At 38.1% G+C, this 15676-nt stretch overlaps 3 protein-coding genes and 3 pseudogenes across 5 annotated transcripts; 1 reads left to right on the top strand and 5 right to left on the bottom strand.

Moving 5' to 3' along the window:
• Positions 1-73: 73 nt before the first annotated feature.
• LOC109129329 (F-box protein ETP2 pseudogene) lies at positions 74-1597 on the bottom strand (annotated as a pseudogene). Its single transcript, XR_015582221.1, has one exon. The product of XR_015582221.1 is annotated as an F-box protein ETP2 pseudogene (transcript).
• A 539-nt stretch (positions 1598-2136) lies between these two features.
• Positions 2137-3600, bottom strand: LOC104747945 (F-box protein ETP2 pseudogene; annotated as a pseudogene). Its single transcript, XR_015582222.1, has one exon. The product of XR_015582222.1 is annotated as an F-box protein ETP2 pseudogene (transcript).
• A 163-nt stretch (positions 3601-3763) lies between these two features.
• On the top strand, positions 3764-3928 carry LOC109129085 (mitochondrial import receptor subunit TOM6 homolog pseudogene; annotated as a pseudogene).
• A 1031-nt stretch (positions 3929-4959) lies between these two features.
• On the bottom strand, positions 4960-7900 carry LOC104746275 (uncharacterized). Its single transcript, XM_019237188.2, has 11 exons — positions 7529-7900; positions 7371-7446; positions 7191-7283; positions 6984-7097; positions 6552-6887; positions 6182-6468; positions 5996-6095; positions 5831-5890; positions 5650-5736; positions 5442-5570; positions 4960-5351 (listed from the first exon to the last, which is right to left on the bottom strand). The coding sequence occupies exons 1-11, from the start codon at positions 7567-7569 to the stop codon at positions 5064-5066; spliced, it is 1611 nt and encodes a 536-aa protein (XP_019092733.1). The 5' UTR covers positions 7570-7900; the 3' UTR covers positions 4960-5063.
• A 1627-nt stretch (positions 7901-9527) lies between these two features.
• LOC104746274 (protein TIC 62, chloroplastic) lies at positions 9528-14025 on the bottom strand. The gene is made up of 16 exons (XM_010467719.3): positions 13662-14025; positions 13315-13432; positions 13152-13224; positions 13016-13061; positions 12756-12932; positions 12589-12670; positions 12422-12494; positions 12210-12320; positions 11960-12112; positions 11734-11861; positions 11367-11615; positions 10887-11174; positions 10397-10714; positions 10142-10288; positions 9931-10053; positions 9528-9837 (listed from the first exon to the last, which is right to left on the bottom strand). Exons 1-16 carry the CDS (start codon positions 13843-13845, stop codon positions 9780-9782), a joined length of 2328 nt encoding a protein of 775 aa, XP_010466021.1. The 5' UTR covers positions 13846-14025; the 3' UTR covers positions 9528-9779.
• A 255-nt stretch (positions 14026-14280) lies between these two features.
• LOC104746273 (uncharacterized) lies at positions 14281-15598 on the bottom strand. The gene is made up of 3 exons (XM_010467718.3): positions 15338-15598; positions 14939-15110; positions 14281-14560 (listed from the first exon to the last, which is right to left on the bottom strand). Exons 1-2 carry the CDS (start codon positions 15497-15499, stop codon positions 14940-14942), a joined length of 333 nt encoding a protein of 110 aa, XP_010466020.1. The 5' UTR covers positions 15500-15598; the 3' UTR covers positions 14281-14560; position 14939.
• Positions 15599-15676: the final 78 nt, after the last annotated feature.

The following is a 15676-nucleotide window of genomic DNA, read 5'->3' as shown; positions in this document are numbered from 1 at the left end:
GTGGTTTCGAGTAATTTGGGGGCTGTTTTCTGGTCCAATATTTGCAACTTTTAAGGAGTGTATTTGTAAGATATTGAGAAAACACCAATTGGTGGTATATTTGCAAAATACCATGCTTGGCTTAATTGGTACAACTTGGAAGGTGAATTGGGTGAAAAAGAAAACTCAAAGAAGAGACCAGGTGAAAGAAAGCTTAGTACATGTTTTTTCTCTGTATCACCTTATCTCATTGAATTAGAAAAGCTTGAAACTGAAAGAACATGACCAAGACAACTTAAGAGAAACACAAACTCAAAGGAAAGAGATTACATGTAGACGGTGTTTTAGTTACCTCTTATCCTGTTTCCCTCCAGCTTGCTCGATTTGAACCAGACTTGGAACATAATTAAGAAGAGTTGGGCGACATCCATCAATTTCATTTACTCCCAGTTTCACATGAGTGACCACATTATCCTCCCCAACAATGTAGATCATGTCTCTGGATATGTCCACATCTACCTCCACGTCAATTGCGGTCTCACAACAAACGACGACTTTCTTCTCCTCCCCTAACAAGAAAGTTACATCATGCCAAATCTGAAGATCAGGGCTCAAATCCAATGCTAAGACCTTGCTCCAAGACACCACTGAGGTGGTCTCCTCATCAATCACATTTGACACCCATATCTCAGTCTTGGAACGTCTATCTCGCTGCAACAACACAGAAAGTTTCTCTTCTCTAACAACGGAAAGACTAGTAGCTTCAAAACGACGACTCTGATAAGGAAGAGGCACAGGCACAGATCTCTCCTTTGTAAAATCAAACTTGAGTAAAGATATGATCCGAGTCGTTTTTGTTACATCTCTGACGAACCAGTAAGCATTCCCCTTCAAAGACACGCTGAGTTCAGAGTATGCAGTGCTCCCCCCTGGAGCCATGTTATCATCATCATCAAGGCTCTTCCACGAGTCAGACTTAAAATCGTAGATATCAAAATACTTGGTACCACTATAAAAGCTCAACACCTTGTATCTCTTATTATTCCAGGATTTGTTGTTGCCATCTTGGTAGTAGCAGTACCCGAGTTCAAAGTTGCGGCGGCCTTCTTTGCGAAAAGCGCCGGTTCTGATCCACCTTGTTTCACCCATCAAAGGGTTCCAAACCAAGACTGTATATTCGTAGACTTCGGAGGTGCATAACAACAAGCCATCGCAGTGAAAGATTCGAGTTACATAAAATCGAGCTGCTGATGAGTTCTTAGAATCAGCAGGATCGATTAGCTCAGTTTTCAATTCTACAGATGGACTACTACTTCCATGGAGATTGATGCTAACCGGAAAAATGTTGTTGTCATTTCTCAACAAAAGAGGCATAAACTGTTTTGTGGAATTATCGAAATGCTTACTTGCGAATCTCCGATCATCTTTGATTAAAAGGTTCCATGCTTTGCAAGTAGATCGTAAGCGTTTCAGAGACGTTGCTGGAACGCGACAGAGTATCTCCTCTACCAAATCCGTCGGAAGCAGCTCCGGTACCGTCACTGCCATCTCTGAACCAAATCTAGGGTTTCCTCTCCTCCCCAATTTAGTAATATCGAACAGTGAGTGATATGGACTTGATAATAATCTAACAAAGCCCAGTTTAAAGCCCATATATTCGGTTGATTCACACAGTAAAGAAAACAGAACAAGGTTTAGACAAAGCCGTGGCACTCAAGGAATTGAAGAGCCATGTTGCTTTACTCGGCGCTTGTGTCGTTCTGATCCGTTCTGCTACATACGTCCTCTCTTATATCTCTGATTCCATGGAAGAGCTCAGATCGACCTCTAAGTTTCCATTCAACTTGTATTTAGTTTTTTCAGGTCAGTTAATTTTGCTGATTGTGTCTCTGACTCTCTTTCAAGTTTCAATTCGCATATTGAGTTTAATAATAAGTTAATTAGTAATTGCAATGTGATAACTTAAATGGATACGTATACTATGTGATGAGATCATGAGAGTTTAGTTTGAAAATTGAGTTGTAGAAAAAATCATCTTGTATGTTCTTGGCAGTTTCAAGTTTCCATCTTTGCATAGAAACCTTAGGCAACCAAAATTTTTCCCTGTTTCGTTTCCCATGAGATCATCGAAGTTCTTGTAATAGCTTATTCAACTTGTTTGAGTTCTAAACTTAATTGAATCTCATAACTGTAAAAATTGACACAATATAAAGTTCTTGGATTCAACTCTCACATCACATCAGATGAAAAAAAAAAGGAAAACAATAACCTCTGTTCATGACTCACGTTTTCTTCTCAGAGAAGTAACCCGAATCTGAAATCATGTGCGACCCAATCTATGGAGAATCTTCCATGCTTCTTGTTTCGACACTGCTGGATTCTGTCTCTTACAACACAAGAACACACACTCAAAGGAAAGAGATAACATGTAGACGGTGTTTTAGTTGCCTCCAGCTTGCTCGATTTGAACCAAACTTGGAACATAATTAAGAAGAGCTGGGCGACATTCATAATTTTTATATACTTTCAAATTCAAATTCAGATGAGTGACTACATTATCCTCCCCAACAATGTAGATCATGTCCACGTCTACCTCCACGTCAATTGCGGTCTCACAACAAATGACGACTTTCTTCTCCTCCCCTAACAAGAAAGATACATCATACCAAATGTGAAGATGAGGGCTCAAATCCAATACTAAGACCTTGCTCCAAGACACCACTTTGGTGGTCTCCTCATCAATCACATTTGACACCCATATCTCAGTCTTGGAATTTCTATCTCGCTGCGACAACATAGAAAGTTTCTCTTCTTTAACAAGCGAAAGACTAGTAGTCTCAAAACGACGAGTCTGTTCAGGAAGAGGCACAGATACAGATCTCTCCTTTGAAAAATCAAATGTGAGCAAGGATGTGATCCAAGTCGTTTCTTCTGTTACATCTCTAACTAACCAGTAAGTATTCCCCTTCAAAGACACGCAGAGTTCAGGAAATCCAATGTTCCCGCCTGTAGCCATGTTATCATCATCAAGAACCTTCCACGAGTCAGACCTAAAATCGTAGATTTCAAAATACTTGGTACCACGATAATAGCTCAAGACTTTGTATCTCCTCTTATTATTGCCGTAGTAGCAGTACCCGAGATCAAAGCTGCGGCCTTCTCTGCGAAATTTACCGGTTCTGATCCACCTGGTTTCACCCATCAAAGGGTTCCAAACCAAGACTCTAGATTCGTCGAATCGAGAGGAGCATAACAACAAGCCATCGCAGTGAAAGACTCGAGTTATATCGAATCGAGCTGCTGATGATTTCTTAGAAATAGGATCAATCAGCTCAGTTTTCAACTCTATAGATGGACTACCAATTCCATGGAGATTGATGCTAACCGGAAAAATCTTGTTGTCAGTTCTCACCAATAGAGGTATCAATTGTTTTGTGGATTTATCGATATGCTTACTTGCGAATCTCCGATCATCTTTGATTAAACGGTTCCACGCTTTGCATGTTGATCGTAATCGTTTCAGAGAGGTCGCGGGAACGCGACACAGTATCTCCTCTACCAAATCCTTTGGAAGCAGCTCCGGTATCGTCACTGCCATCTCTGAATTTGACCAAATCTAGGGTTTCCTCTCCTCCCCAATTTAGTAATATCGAACAGTTTGAGTGATAATAATCTAACAAGGCCCAATCTAAAGCCCATATGTTCGGTTGATTCCCAAAATAATATTACAGTAAGAAAAACAGAACAAGGTTTAAGGGTTTTGGAGAAGGGAACGCAGAGAGACATGTTTCCAGGAGTGTTCATGCAAAAGCCAGACAAAGCCGTGGCACTCAAGGAATTGAAGAGCCATGTTACTTTATTCGGCGCCTGTGTCGTTCTTGTCCGTTCTGCTACATACGTCCTCTCTTATTTCTCTGATTCCATGGAAGATCTCAAGATCAACCTTTAAGTTTCCATTCAACAATTTTTGGTTTTCAGGTCAGTTCTGAGTCTCGCTTTCAGTTCGCATGGTATCATACGAATATAAGATTTGATGATAGCATTCGATTGCTTAGTAATTGCAATGTGATAATTACTCCTACACATAGATAGATGAAATTTTTAGATGGATACGTCTACTATGTGATGAGATCAGATGATTGCTTGATACGTATACAATGTGATGAGATCATGAGAGTTTAGTTTAAAGATTGAGTTGTAGAAAGAATCATCCTGAATTTTCTTGGCAGCTTCAAGTTTCCATCTTTGCGTAGAAACCTTAGGCAACCAAATTTTCCCCCGTCTCGTTTCCCATGAGATCATATTGAGCATCGATGGTCTTGTAATAGCTTATTAGATTGAATATATGTGATAATTATCTCATCTGGAGCTAGTACTTAGAACTGTTAAAGCTTTCCTCTGGTGTTGAATATAATCAAAGCATGTATAACCTTGATTTTTCTCTGTTTCTTTTTTTTGTTTTTACCTTTTGTGTTGCTAGCTTGCTAAGCTTTGTTATTCCTCTTTGTGTAGCGGTTTCTTGATGTCCTGCGTTCATTTACATAATCTTGTTTAGAATTTGTTTTGCCAAAATGAGACATGGTAATAGAAAATATATTTTGTGTTCTCATGGATTGTGACTTCTGATCTTACTTAATTTAAACAATCTGATGATCAAACAATGGCAATGATTCTCATTGATTAATAGTTTTGAGTGGAAGAAGTCTAGTGGATAAATCAACAACAAGGTCACTAGCTTCTTCTTCCTCTGTGACTGTGAGGTGTGAGTCTTCTCACTATTAGTTTCAGCTCTCTAGTTTTGTTCTCTCCTATGTTCTTTGAATTTACAGTTAAGCCCCACACTCTGTAACAGGTGTTTTTTTTTTAACCCAAGGGAGTTAAGTCTTTGGAGTCTGACATTCTGTTCTGTCACAGTTCTTGGGTTCAATGATTCAACTTGTTTGAGTTCTAAACCTAATTTAAATCTGATAACTGGATAAATTGACACAATAGGAAGTTCTTCGATTCATCTCTCACATCACATTACATCACATCAGATGAAAAAAGGAAAACAAAAACCTCTGTTCATGACTCACATTTTCTTCTCAGAGAAGTAACCCGAATCTGAAATCATGTGCGATCCAGTCTATGGAGAATCTACCGTGTTTCTTGTTCCGACACTGCTGGATTCTATCTCTTGCTTCACAAGGCAAAAATTTACCGATCATGTCGAGAACACCGACGTTGCAAAGTCCAGTATCCTTGGCATATAATTCAACGAGCTTCGGCAAAAGAATCTTGTTGTCTTTGGAGATTCCTAGGTTTGATAATACATACTCTTCTCTACCATATTCTAGCTCCATCATCACGTTCTTGGGCGTATATATACGAACCTAAAAGAAGACTGTTGCTTTAAAACGTAATCTTTCAATATGAATAGCGTGTAATATAAGAAACGATGTTGAGTCAGGGGATTCGCTTACTGATGGATCTGACATGTTCCCTGAGCAAAGAGCAAGATGAAGAAGAGGCTCAGGGTGAGTTATAGCATAATCTCTTCCCAAATCTCCAGCTTTACCCTTTGATCTTGAAGCAAACAAGAACCTAAATACCTGCAAATACACATTAATCCTTATTAGCCCTTATCAAGTCAATTGGAAGTTGTAGAACCGAAACCAGTCTTGGACTTGCCTGTCCTGGACGAGAGACACGACAACCAAGGGTTGAAGTCTGAATGGTATCTAAGTTCAAGCTTCGACCTCCAACGTTGTACGCTGCCTTTATTACACAATATATTAACCCTAGTCATTGTTAATTTGACCTATGACTTGTGCCTCAAGTAAGTCTGCACTGTAAGTATGATCACCCCTACCTTCAGCAACCCAGATACCCTTTTCATGCTGTTTTTAGGGTTCCCATAGACAAGTAACGACTGCAAAAGAGAAACAACAAAAATCCAAAGTAGCTAATTAATGTCTATAGAGATTTATCAGCAAGATCGTGGTAAAAGAAGTTTAGTTCGAGAAAGTAACATTACATGCATAACCAGAGAGTTGTGAATGTTAATCCAGAAAGCTAGCTTTTCTTCATGATTTAACCTCCTTGGATTCACTCCTTCTAACTTATTAACAAGTGACCTAAACATTGTGAATTGATTAAATAACAGAGTTAACTTATATAAACCAAAAGAAATTGATATTGTAACAGCCTGAGATAGAAAAACCTGAAATGTTTCAAAGCAGGTTCAACTGCATTTAACTTCTCCGTGTCTCTACATATCGATTTCACCATTAATAATTTGTCGTAAGGTCGGCTAATGATCTTCAGAGGCTCTTTCCCGCGGAAAGGGCTGCTTGATTCTCGATCATCGTCGACTACTAGTGATTTTGGATCTGTGAGTTGACGAATTACTTCCGAGATGCACTTGACCATCTCTTCAGACAAACTATTCGGTGATTCATGAACGTTTTCAGAAACATATGTCCCGATCAACGCATTGATATCAGATTGCTGCAAGCGTGAAAATGTAAATCACCATCTAACTTAAGAATGTCAACCAAGAATTTTTAACTGTCTAACACAGTTTCGTTTACCTCAAGCATTGAGAAAGGAAGAGACCGATGATATGATGAGTCCATTGCTTGGGGAGACATTCTAAAGGAATAGCCTGAACAATGAGACAACGATGAGTGGCTCCGGAATATTCCAGAGTCATCTATAACTTTCTGAGGGCTGGAAACTGAGTTTTTGGGTGAATGAATGTGTTTAGAAGCCGCTAGAACATCCTCTGATCCCTCCTTCTCTTCTGATTCAAACTTGGATGTAATTTTGTTGTTGAATAGTCTCCGGTATAACAAAAGAAGATATGTTTCTAAGTACATCACTTGCTGCTCCAACCCCGCGATTTCCCTGACCAGTTTCTTTGCTTCCTAAATCAAGAATTCATAGAAGCATTCTCTTATTGTCTCAGAGAAGATATTCACACAGGGTAGTAACGCTTACTTGTCTTCTAAGATAACACAAACCTTGGGGATAGAGGAATCTTCATTTTTAGAATATTCTAAGAACAGTTTGCGTCGAAGGACTGTCTCCATTTCACGCCGTACTAATACTTCATCTTCTTGAAGCAACAAATCAATCTGCAGAGAGTATACAGTAAGAGATTTGAGATCTGTTTTGAATAATATTCTTAGAAAACTTAAGAAAATCTTGTGAGAAAACTTGATTAAAACCTCATCACTTGAGACTCTCCTGGCACTAGGATGTAATTTTCTGGACTTTAGAAGAGATTTTAGCTGCTCTATCTCTCTCTGCAAAAGTTCATCCTAAAAGAACAAATAAGAACTAATTAAGCTGATTTGATAAACATAGAGACTAAGAAAAAGATTTAAACCATTTTGAAGATTCCTTACCATGTGAAATTGGTTGATGTTGTAAAGGGCCTCACTTGATTTCTTGTTTTTGAGAGCTTTTCTTGGGACCGGATCACTGGAAAAAAAAACCCAAACTAGGTAAGAAGAGACAGAACCTTAAAGTTAATATAAACTTATGAAAGAAGAAGAGACAGAACCTTCGAGAACGTTTGTGATTCGAAGTTGTTGCCGACGTCATGAGTGTTTGACGAAGAGTCTTCTCTCTGCTTTGTGTGAAAAATCTTGAAATCCCCCGCCTAATGTATTTTAAAGAGTTTTGTGTTGTGTGACAAAAATCAGAAGTAAAAACTAAAAACCACTGGAAACAGAGTATTAAATGAGAGATATAAAAACAATTTAGATAGTGACAAAAGAAAAGTTACTGAAGAAGAAGAAGAAAGGAAAGGTTTAAAGAACAGAAGAAAATTGCAGTGAAAAGCACTATACCACGAATGGAATGAGACTACTCCCTAGAAATAAGAATCATATATACACAAAGTGTACAATATTTTTTTTCCCCAAGAAAGTTTGATTAAAAAATTGTGAAAAAATATATAACTGTGATATTTATAAATTTTCTATCTGTTCTTTTACCTAACATCTTTGTGTTACAATAAATGACTTTTTTTACAAGCAATACATATTTTTAGGATTTAGATCTTATATGTATCTAACTTGTTATTGGATGATAAAATCATCTGCATGGTCGTTAAGTTTGGTTATCTGATTATTTCATCATTAATAAACTAGTCCGATCTTGGAAAGAAAATGCATTTGATTGACACACTTTAATGAAATAATGTAAAGTATCCTAAAATAAAACAAAATATGTGTCTCTTTTTGGGGTATTTTGCATCAAAAGAAACAAACATTATGTAATTATTGGTTTGACATCGGGTCTGATGTTTTTTGTAAAGGCTACTTTTTCTATGGCAACATCACATACGGAGGACAGCTTACAAATCGAAGATTTACTGTTTCTCTTCGTGTTAGTTCTTAAATCGGATTCTCTTTACGCTAGCTAGATTCTAAATTTAAATTATTTGGAAGTTGGAACATCCATGGTTGTATTCGTACGCTAATCTTATGTTGTAGTGACAAAAATGATACAATATGTACTCATAGACTGCTGCTCATAGTACTTTCCGAGGGAGAGCTATTAACATTTGGAACAGTTAATTTATAAGGATATATATGTAGTAGATTTTTTTAAGGATATATATGTAGTTCCAATTTCCACGTTATTTATATGGGTTGCATACTAGTCAAGTGGACCATTATATTTTCTAAACCTCCACTAAAATTCAAATCATATAATCGCATTTCACGAGTATATAAAAAACATCTTTTGACAAAGCATTATCCGGAAAGAGTTACTAATGGTAAACAAGAAAAGGTATTTAGTGGATGTCTTTTGGTTAAAGAGATGGAGTGGCAAGCACCAAGGCACTTGATTGAAATGGTAAAGAAAGGCCTTAAAAGCGATGAAAGGTGAGAAGGTGCAAAAACCCTTTTTCTATAAGAAAGCTACCATACGTAACATGGAGAATTAGAGATTCATATTTAATAACTAAAGCCCGTACTTATATATAAAATATTTAGATAGTACTCATTATTCAATGCTCTTAACTGACTAGTCTTCAATTGCCAAGGACACAACACAAGTTTTTTGGCGATTGGATCAATCAAACATTATTTAAAGAAAAACATCTATACAAAATGTTGTTAGAGTTGGTTTTGTTTGGAAGTGTTCCATATATGTGACTAAACGTAAATTCCAAGTGTTTTCAGGGAAATAAATAAAGAGAATCCAAGAGAGATGATTTAGCTAATAGAAGATTCATTTTTGGGATTGTGCTTTTCGTTGTGACTTCCGAAATTTCTGTTCCGTAGTTTTCGCTCCAAGACATAAGCGACAACTCTTCTGTCTTCTCAGTTCTTGTCTCGATCGCCACAAGTTTCAACACAACTAAGAGACTATGACTAAGAGTATTGACACTTATTACCATGCAGAGTAATTTAGTATACATGCATGAATGGTTATTACCAGTAAACATACACTTCGAAAACTTCCCCAAATTTTTAATACTAAATCTGTATACAAACACAAAGTTGATTGAATAAGAATACAGAAGAAAGATATATGAAAACCTAAAGTAACGTTAAGAAATTTGGGTCATATAATATATGAGAAAAGGAAACAAATGGGTTACCACATATGATAGTTGGACAGGAGAAATAAAAGTAGAACTCATAAGGCATATTGTATTACTCTACAAATAAGCTCACTGATTCATACCTGCAAAACTGAATTGCCCCATCTCTCTCTCACTCACTGTTTAGAATCTGTAATTAACAACAAGAAGAAGAATCTCCAGGATTTAAGAGGCCAATTCTCGTTTCACATAACTAATGATTGATGACTGGAGATGGAAGTGGTGAAGTTGGAGGCTTCATGTCCTCGTACCTGCAAACATTTACGTCTCTCAGGTCACATAAGAAGAAGTAATTAAAATGGACACACTTAGAACCAGCAGGCTACTCTCTCTGTATCTCTTACATTGTGTAAGGTGATAAAGGTCTTGGCTTTGGCTGAGCTGGATTGTCTCCTGAAGCAAGGGAAGTGTCTACATTGCTAACAACAGGTACTGCTTCCGGTGCAGAAGAAGATGGAGTAGTGTTCCTGACAAAACAAAGCGAGAAAACCCTTAATATTGAAGTGATTGATTACTTAACTATACACACTTTAAATTTGGTATCTAGATACTTACACACTTCCATCAACTGTTTCCAGCATATCATTATTGCCTGCAGGCAACTCTGAGTTGTCTTCTGCATCTGCTGTTATCTCAGATGCTGCTTCCTTGGGACCGGTTGATGCAGGGGTTGGTGAGGTTGGTGGTTTCAGGTCAGCGTAGCTGCAAAACACAGTATAGATTCATTGAAGAAAAAACGGATCACAAGCAAATTAGATATATACATAGAGGATATACATAACAGATTAACAGAAGACGAAAAGTTGTTACACTGCATAAGGAGAAAGAGGCCTCATTTTTGGTGTGGCTGGTGTTGCTGTCTCGGTAACACTTGTTGCAACTGCTGTCTCAGGGGCACTAGTCGCAACTGCTGTCTCAGGGGGACTTGTCGCAACTGCTGTCTCAGGGGCACTTGTTGCAACTGCTGTCTCAGTGACACTTGGTGCAACTGCTGTCTCAGTGACACTTGGTGCAACTGTTGAGCTTTTATCAGTATCAGAATCGGCTGGACCAGGCAACAAAGAATCAGTTTTTCTGGTACCCGAAGCTTTAGGACAGGGTGATGAAGGTGGTTTCAGATTTTCATAGCTGCATCACACAAGACCAAGTAGAAAAAGCATCAAACTTTTGAAATTAGTACCTGCTCACACATTTATTACTCGGACTGTAATGATAGCAGTAGAAACTGCAAGCGCGCATAACCATTTTCAATCTAGTGGCTTTTGAGTAGAATAAAGCTGCAAAGTTAATAAGGTTTTACCAGGCATAAGGGGAAAGGGGCCTCTCTTTCTTTTCCTCAGCTTGCTTTACTTCTTCTTCTTCTTCTACAGCTTGCTTTACTTCTTCTACTGGGGCATTTGAGATACTATCTGGCACTACATTGGCCTCAACAGGAACCTGAGCTTCTACTGGGGCATTTGAGATACTATCTGGCACTAGATTGGCCTCAACAGGAACCTGAGTGGCATCCACCTCCTTAGATTTGGCAGGAGCGAGTGATTTGGTCGAACTTGGAATAGGAGATGTTGGAGGTTTCAAGTCTTCGTAACTATATTATATTCACAAAACAAAAGGGAACAACACAAGCCGAAAACAATCAATGTCATGTCAACAAGTCATTTTGAAATTTATACCTGCTCACACATTTATTACTCCGTGTGTAATGATAGCAATAGAAACTGTAGGTTCAATCTAGTGACACCTGAACAGAATAAAGCCGCAAAGTTTTTTAAGGTTTTACCAGGCATACGGGGAAAGGGGCCTCTCTTTCTTTTCCTCAGTTTGCTTTACTTCTTCTTCTTCTACAGCTTGCTTTACTTCTAATTCTTCTACAGCTTGCTTTACTTCTTCTTCCTCTTCTACTAGGACATTTGAGATACTATCTGGCACTAGATTGGCCTCAACAGGAACCTGAGTGGCATCTACCTCCTTCGATTTTGCTGTGGTCGAACTTGGAATAGGAGATGTTGGAGGTTTCAAGTCTTCATAGCTATATTATATTCACAAAACAAACAGGAACAATACAAGCCGAAAACAATCAATGTTATGTCAACAAGTCATTTTGGTTACATATTTGAATTTTCCCGTTGAGAAACAAGTTGTCTTACGCTGCATAAGGAGACAGCGGCCTAGGTTTCACATCTTTCTCTTTTGGAGGTGCTTCATCCTCCTTGGGAGCTGTTGGCTCTTGAGTGACAGGCTTAGTTGGTACTGGTTTGACCTCTTTGGCTGCAACCTGTCCACAAGGGTAATGAAGAGAAAAAAAGATAATCATCATATCAGAAGAGAGCGATGATCAAGATGAAAAACGAGAAGAAATATGCAATATATAACCTTTGGTGGAGGCACATAAGGACGTTTGGAAGGAATCTTTTCGAGAAGCTTTTCCATTGGAGTTAATGGAGCAGTTGTTTCAGCAACCACTTCCACAATCTTGGAGCAAGAAAGTTGAGGATTCTTTGCCATACAAGCGAGCAATTCTGCAACCTGTAGATCAATAACAAGGAAGCAGAAAACAAATCAAAGCCCTTCTTCATAATGTGGTCATATCACTGTGTCAGAGATAAGGGAAAAATATGAATACCTGTAGATTTGAGACCTGACCACCAAACAATGTATCGTCTAGAGAAAGAGTTAGATTATGAGTTTTTTTGTATGCATCGGTGGGCCTCTCCATTCCTCCAGGCCTGACTATCTGATAAAATAAGACGGAAAGACAAAAATTTCAGACATGATACAATAGAAAGAGTCTCTGAGATAAGAGGTTTGGTTTAAGATTATTTGTGAATCACTCACTGCGTAATTGAGACCACTTTCAATCAATGCTTCTTCAGCTTTTCTCTTCCAGCAAAGCACTCCCCAGAATAGGCTTCATATACGAGATGTTTAGAAGAAGTTATATATATACCAACAACATGCCATTAAGTAAGTGTGTAATGAATGAAAAACATTTACAGACTTACTTGAGAATCGCAGCGGGAAATCCAAATTTATTTGTCCCCAAGGATGTCACCAAAAGGAAGCTATTAACTTTTGCAGATTTTGCTGCTCATGATACCATAAGAGGCAATGATGAAACAAGATAGAGAGAATAGACAAATAAACCGCTTTGAGCTATATTTTTTCTTACCAGCATCAACAAGGTTTTTGGTGGCAAGGTAATCAATCCTGTAAGGGCCTGTAATATCAGAGATCTCTTTCTCGCTAGCACCAATACAGCATATAATCACCGATGCTTTTCCCAATGCAGGCTTTATTGAATCTTTCTTCTCCAAGTCACATTCCACAATTTCAAGCTTTTCTACAGCTGGGCTAAAGACACAGACACTGCCTGTTACTTTTTCTACAACAACATCATTTGCAAGTAAATCAAAAACATTCTGCTCTTACGTTGAGTTCCTTCATCAGTGTTCTGGAGCTTCATTTCCTTAACACTCTGCAAAGAGTTAAATTGCGTTATAAACATCACTAAACATGATGAATCAATTGACTGTAACATACATTTAAGTATTAATGTAAGTCATACTTGTACAAGACTTCCTGCTCTCTGAGCACTTCGAACTCCAGCTCTAACCCGAAATCCGAGCTTCAGTAGCTCTCTGAGTGAATAAGGACATTGGATAAGACTCTTTAACCAACCAGCATTGTGAATTATATTATTCAGACTTAAAGGAAGCAAAGAAACTAACCTCACAGTTCTAGAACCAACTTTACCAGTAGCACCGGCTACAAAGACAAGGTCTTCTTCTTTGGAATTTAAATTCGTAGGGCTTGCTTCTGTTACTGCAGAGCTTGCTCTTATGGGACCTTAGTTCAATAACAAACAGGAAAATGAGTAAGATCATCAATACCAGGTTTTGAAGGAGATCAAAAGGTCAAAAAGATGAGAACTTTGAAACCATCAGCAACAAACAACAAGAAAAAAAGAGATAAATTTAAGAGAAACATATCGAATCATAATCGAGCTAAACTTTCCCATCACAAACAAAGCTGCGGAAGAAAAAAAGCTTGAAAACTGAATTGCAGAGAGTAGTACCTGAAGCCGAAGCCCTGAGGCTAAGATCGAAAGACAACGACTTTCCAGAATCTGAGTGATTCTTTAAACCAGATAATCTGACAATCCGATTGGTCTTCCATCTTTGGAGATGAAACCCTTTTCTTGGAAGAGAATGTATTGTTGTGACGAGAGGTTGCCCACGGAGAAAACAAGTTCCTTCCATTGTTGGTTTTAAGTCTTTGTTCTTCTTCTTCGCTAGACACTAGCTAATTAGTATGCACATTAACTTGCATTTTTATTTCTCTTTCTCAACCGGACAGGAGGAAAGAAACAAATTTTATCTTCTGAATACAAAGAAGAAGAGACTCAGCAGCAAGAGTTCTTCTGCGTCTGCCACCGCATCCTGATATGATGGGACCCACATAACATTGCAAGAGACCAATCAAATAATCAATGTTTGATTGGGAGTATGCTGACATGGCATGGCTGATTCGGTTTGGTTTGGTCCAAATCCAAACCAGAATTTTATTTCATAAGACACATTTGGATTTGAATAATTCTGGCGTTGGATTCTTATATACATTGTGAACTTTCTCCAAATGTTTATATCCAATTAGATGTGGAAGTTTGATCTTTTTTAACTTCATTTATGAAAAGATTTGACTAACACAATCATCTCTATAAACTTGTTCTTTCTGAATTACAGCTTCTTTTCCTATAGAGTGAGAATTATTCATCAACCTTCAATAGAATATCTTCAACTTAAGATTCATTGATTACACAGCTAATCAGGATTTTAAATTCCGATCAACATCACCTACACTACAGGTCTCAGTTACCATATTCTCTGTTTATGATGCATGCTACTCTAGTATCAGCTACCAGTGTGTGAAACACATTTTTCGAGCCTGCCTGAGTTTTGCTCCTGAACTGCAAAACTGCAGCAAGAGGAACATAGATTTAAATCCTAACCAACCGAAAAGGTAAGGATATTAGAGACTACGATAGATGGACACGAAGATGCCTACCAAGCTATATAATTTCGTAGTGGGTATGACAAAGAAAATGTAGCAGCACAAAATGGGTTCCAAGAGCTTAAGAATGGAAGCTCAAGATGCCTAACAAGCTTAGACCGTAAGATACAGAACTATCAAATATCAAATGTGGATGATTTATTTCAGAAACACATCAAAGTCAATTTCTCACGCAGTTCGACAAAAACTAGCTAAAACGTACAAAAGAACACTACTCTGAACTAGCAAGTGAAACAAAATCTGATACAATTAACCACAAAAAGCAATAACTAAATCAATCACCTTAGGAAGAAGAAACAGGGGACTTCTCAGCAATGGAGGCTGAGGAGGAGGAGGAGTTGAGAGCAGCAGCAGCAGCAGCAGCCTGTGCAGAATAAATGCGTGCTTTCTTTATGATTTCTGAAACAATCCAATGCTTATGCTTGCTCAAAGGCCTTGAAGGATCCAATTTCACCTGTACCATTCAAGTTTCCTTTTTTTAAAACCAGCCTAATAACAAGGAAACACAAACAGGCAAGTCTACTTCCAAATGGTTTTGAGTCCAAACCAGTCCTAAGATGTAAAGATCGATAACAAAACGCAAAGCTTCCCTAAATCGAGCTCTTAATCAAATGTATCTCAAATTCACCACAATACAGCTAACAAATTTGAGAGTACAAGTCCAAAATGAAGGGAAATTACTCGATCGCCGATGTTACAGGAGTCCTTTTCATCGTGAGCCATGAACTTGGAAGTACGTTTGACATAACGATTGTAGAGCTTGTTGTGAAAGAGTCTATCGACGGCCACAACCACCGACTTTTGCATTTTGTTGGACACCACAGTGCCTATCACTGGCTTCATCTTTTTCTCCCAACGAGCTCTGGATTTGAGTCAGAGAGAAGACTCTCACACAACATCGAAGACAAGAGAGAAACGGTGAAAGAGCTTCTTCTTCTCTGGGTCTTAGGTTTTTTTTTTTTAATTGATGGGCTTTGATCTTAGCCCAATATACTAGCTAACCAAACCGGCCTCATACTG

This window comes from Camelina sativa, chromosome 15 (genome assembly GCF_030686135.1).
Source record: "Camelina sativa cultivar CO46 ecotype springtype chromosome 15, ASM3068613v1".
Classification (NCBI taxonomy): Eukaryota; Viridiplantae; Streptophyta; class Magnoliopsida; order Brassicales; family Brassicaceae; genus Camelina; species Camelina sativa.
Note: the sequence above shows the minus strand (reverse complement) of the source record. Positions and strands in the feature narration are given on the sequence as shown.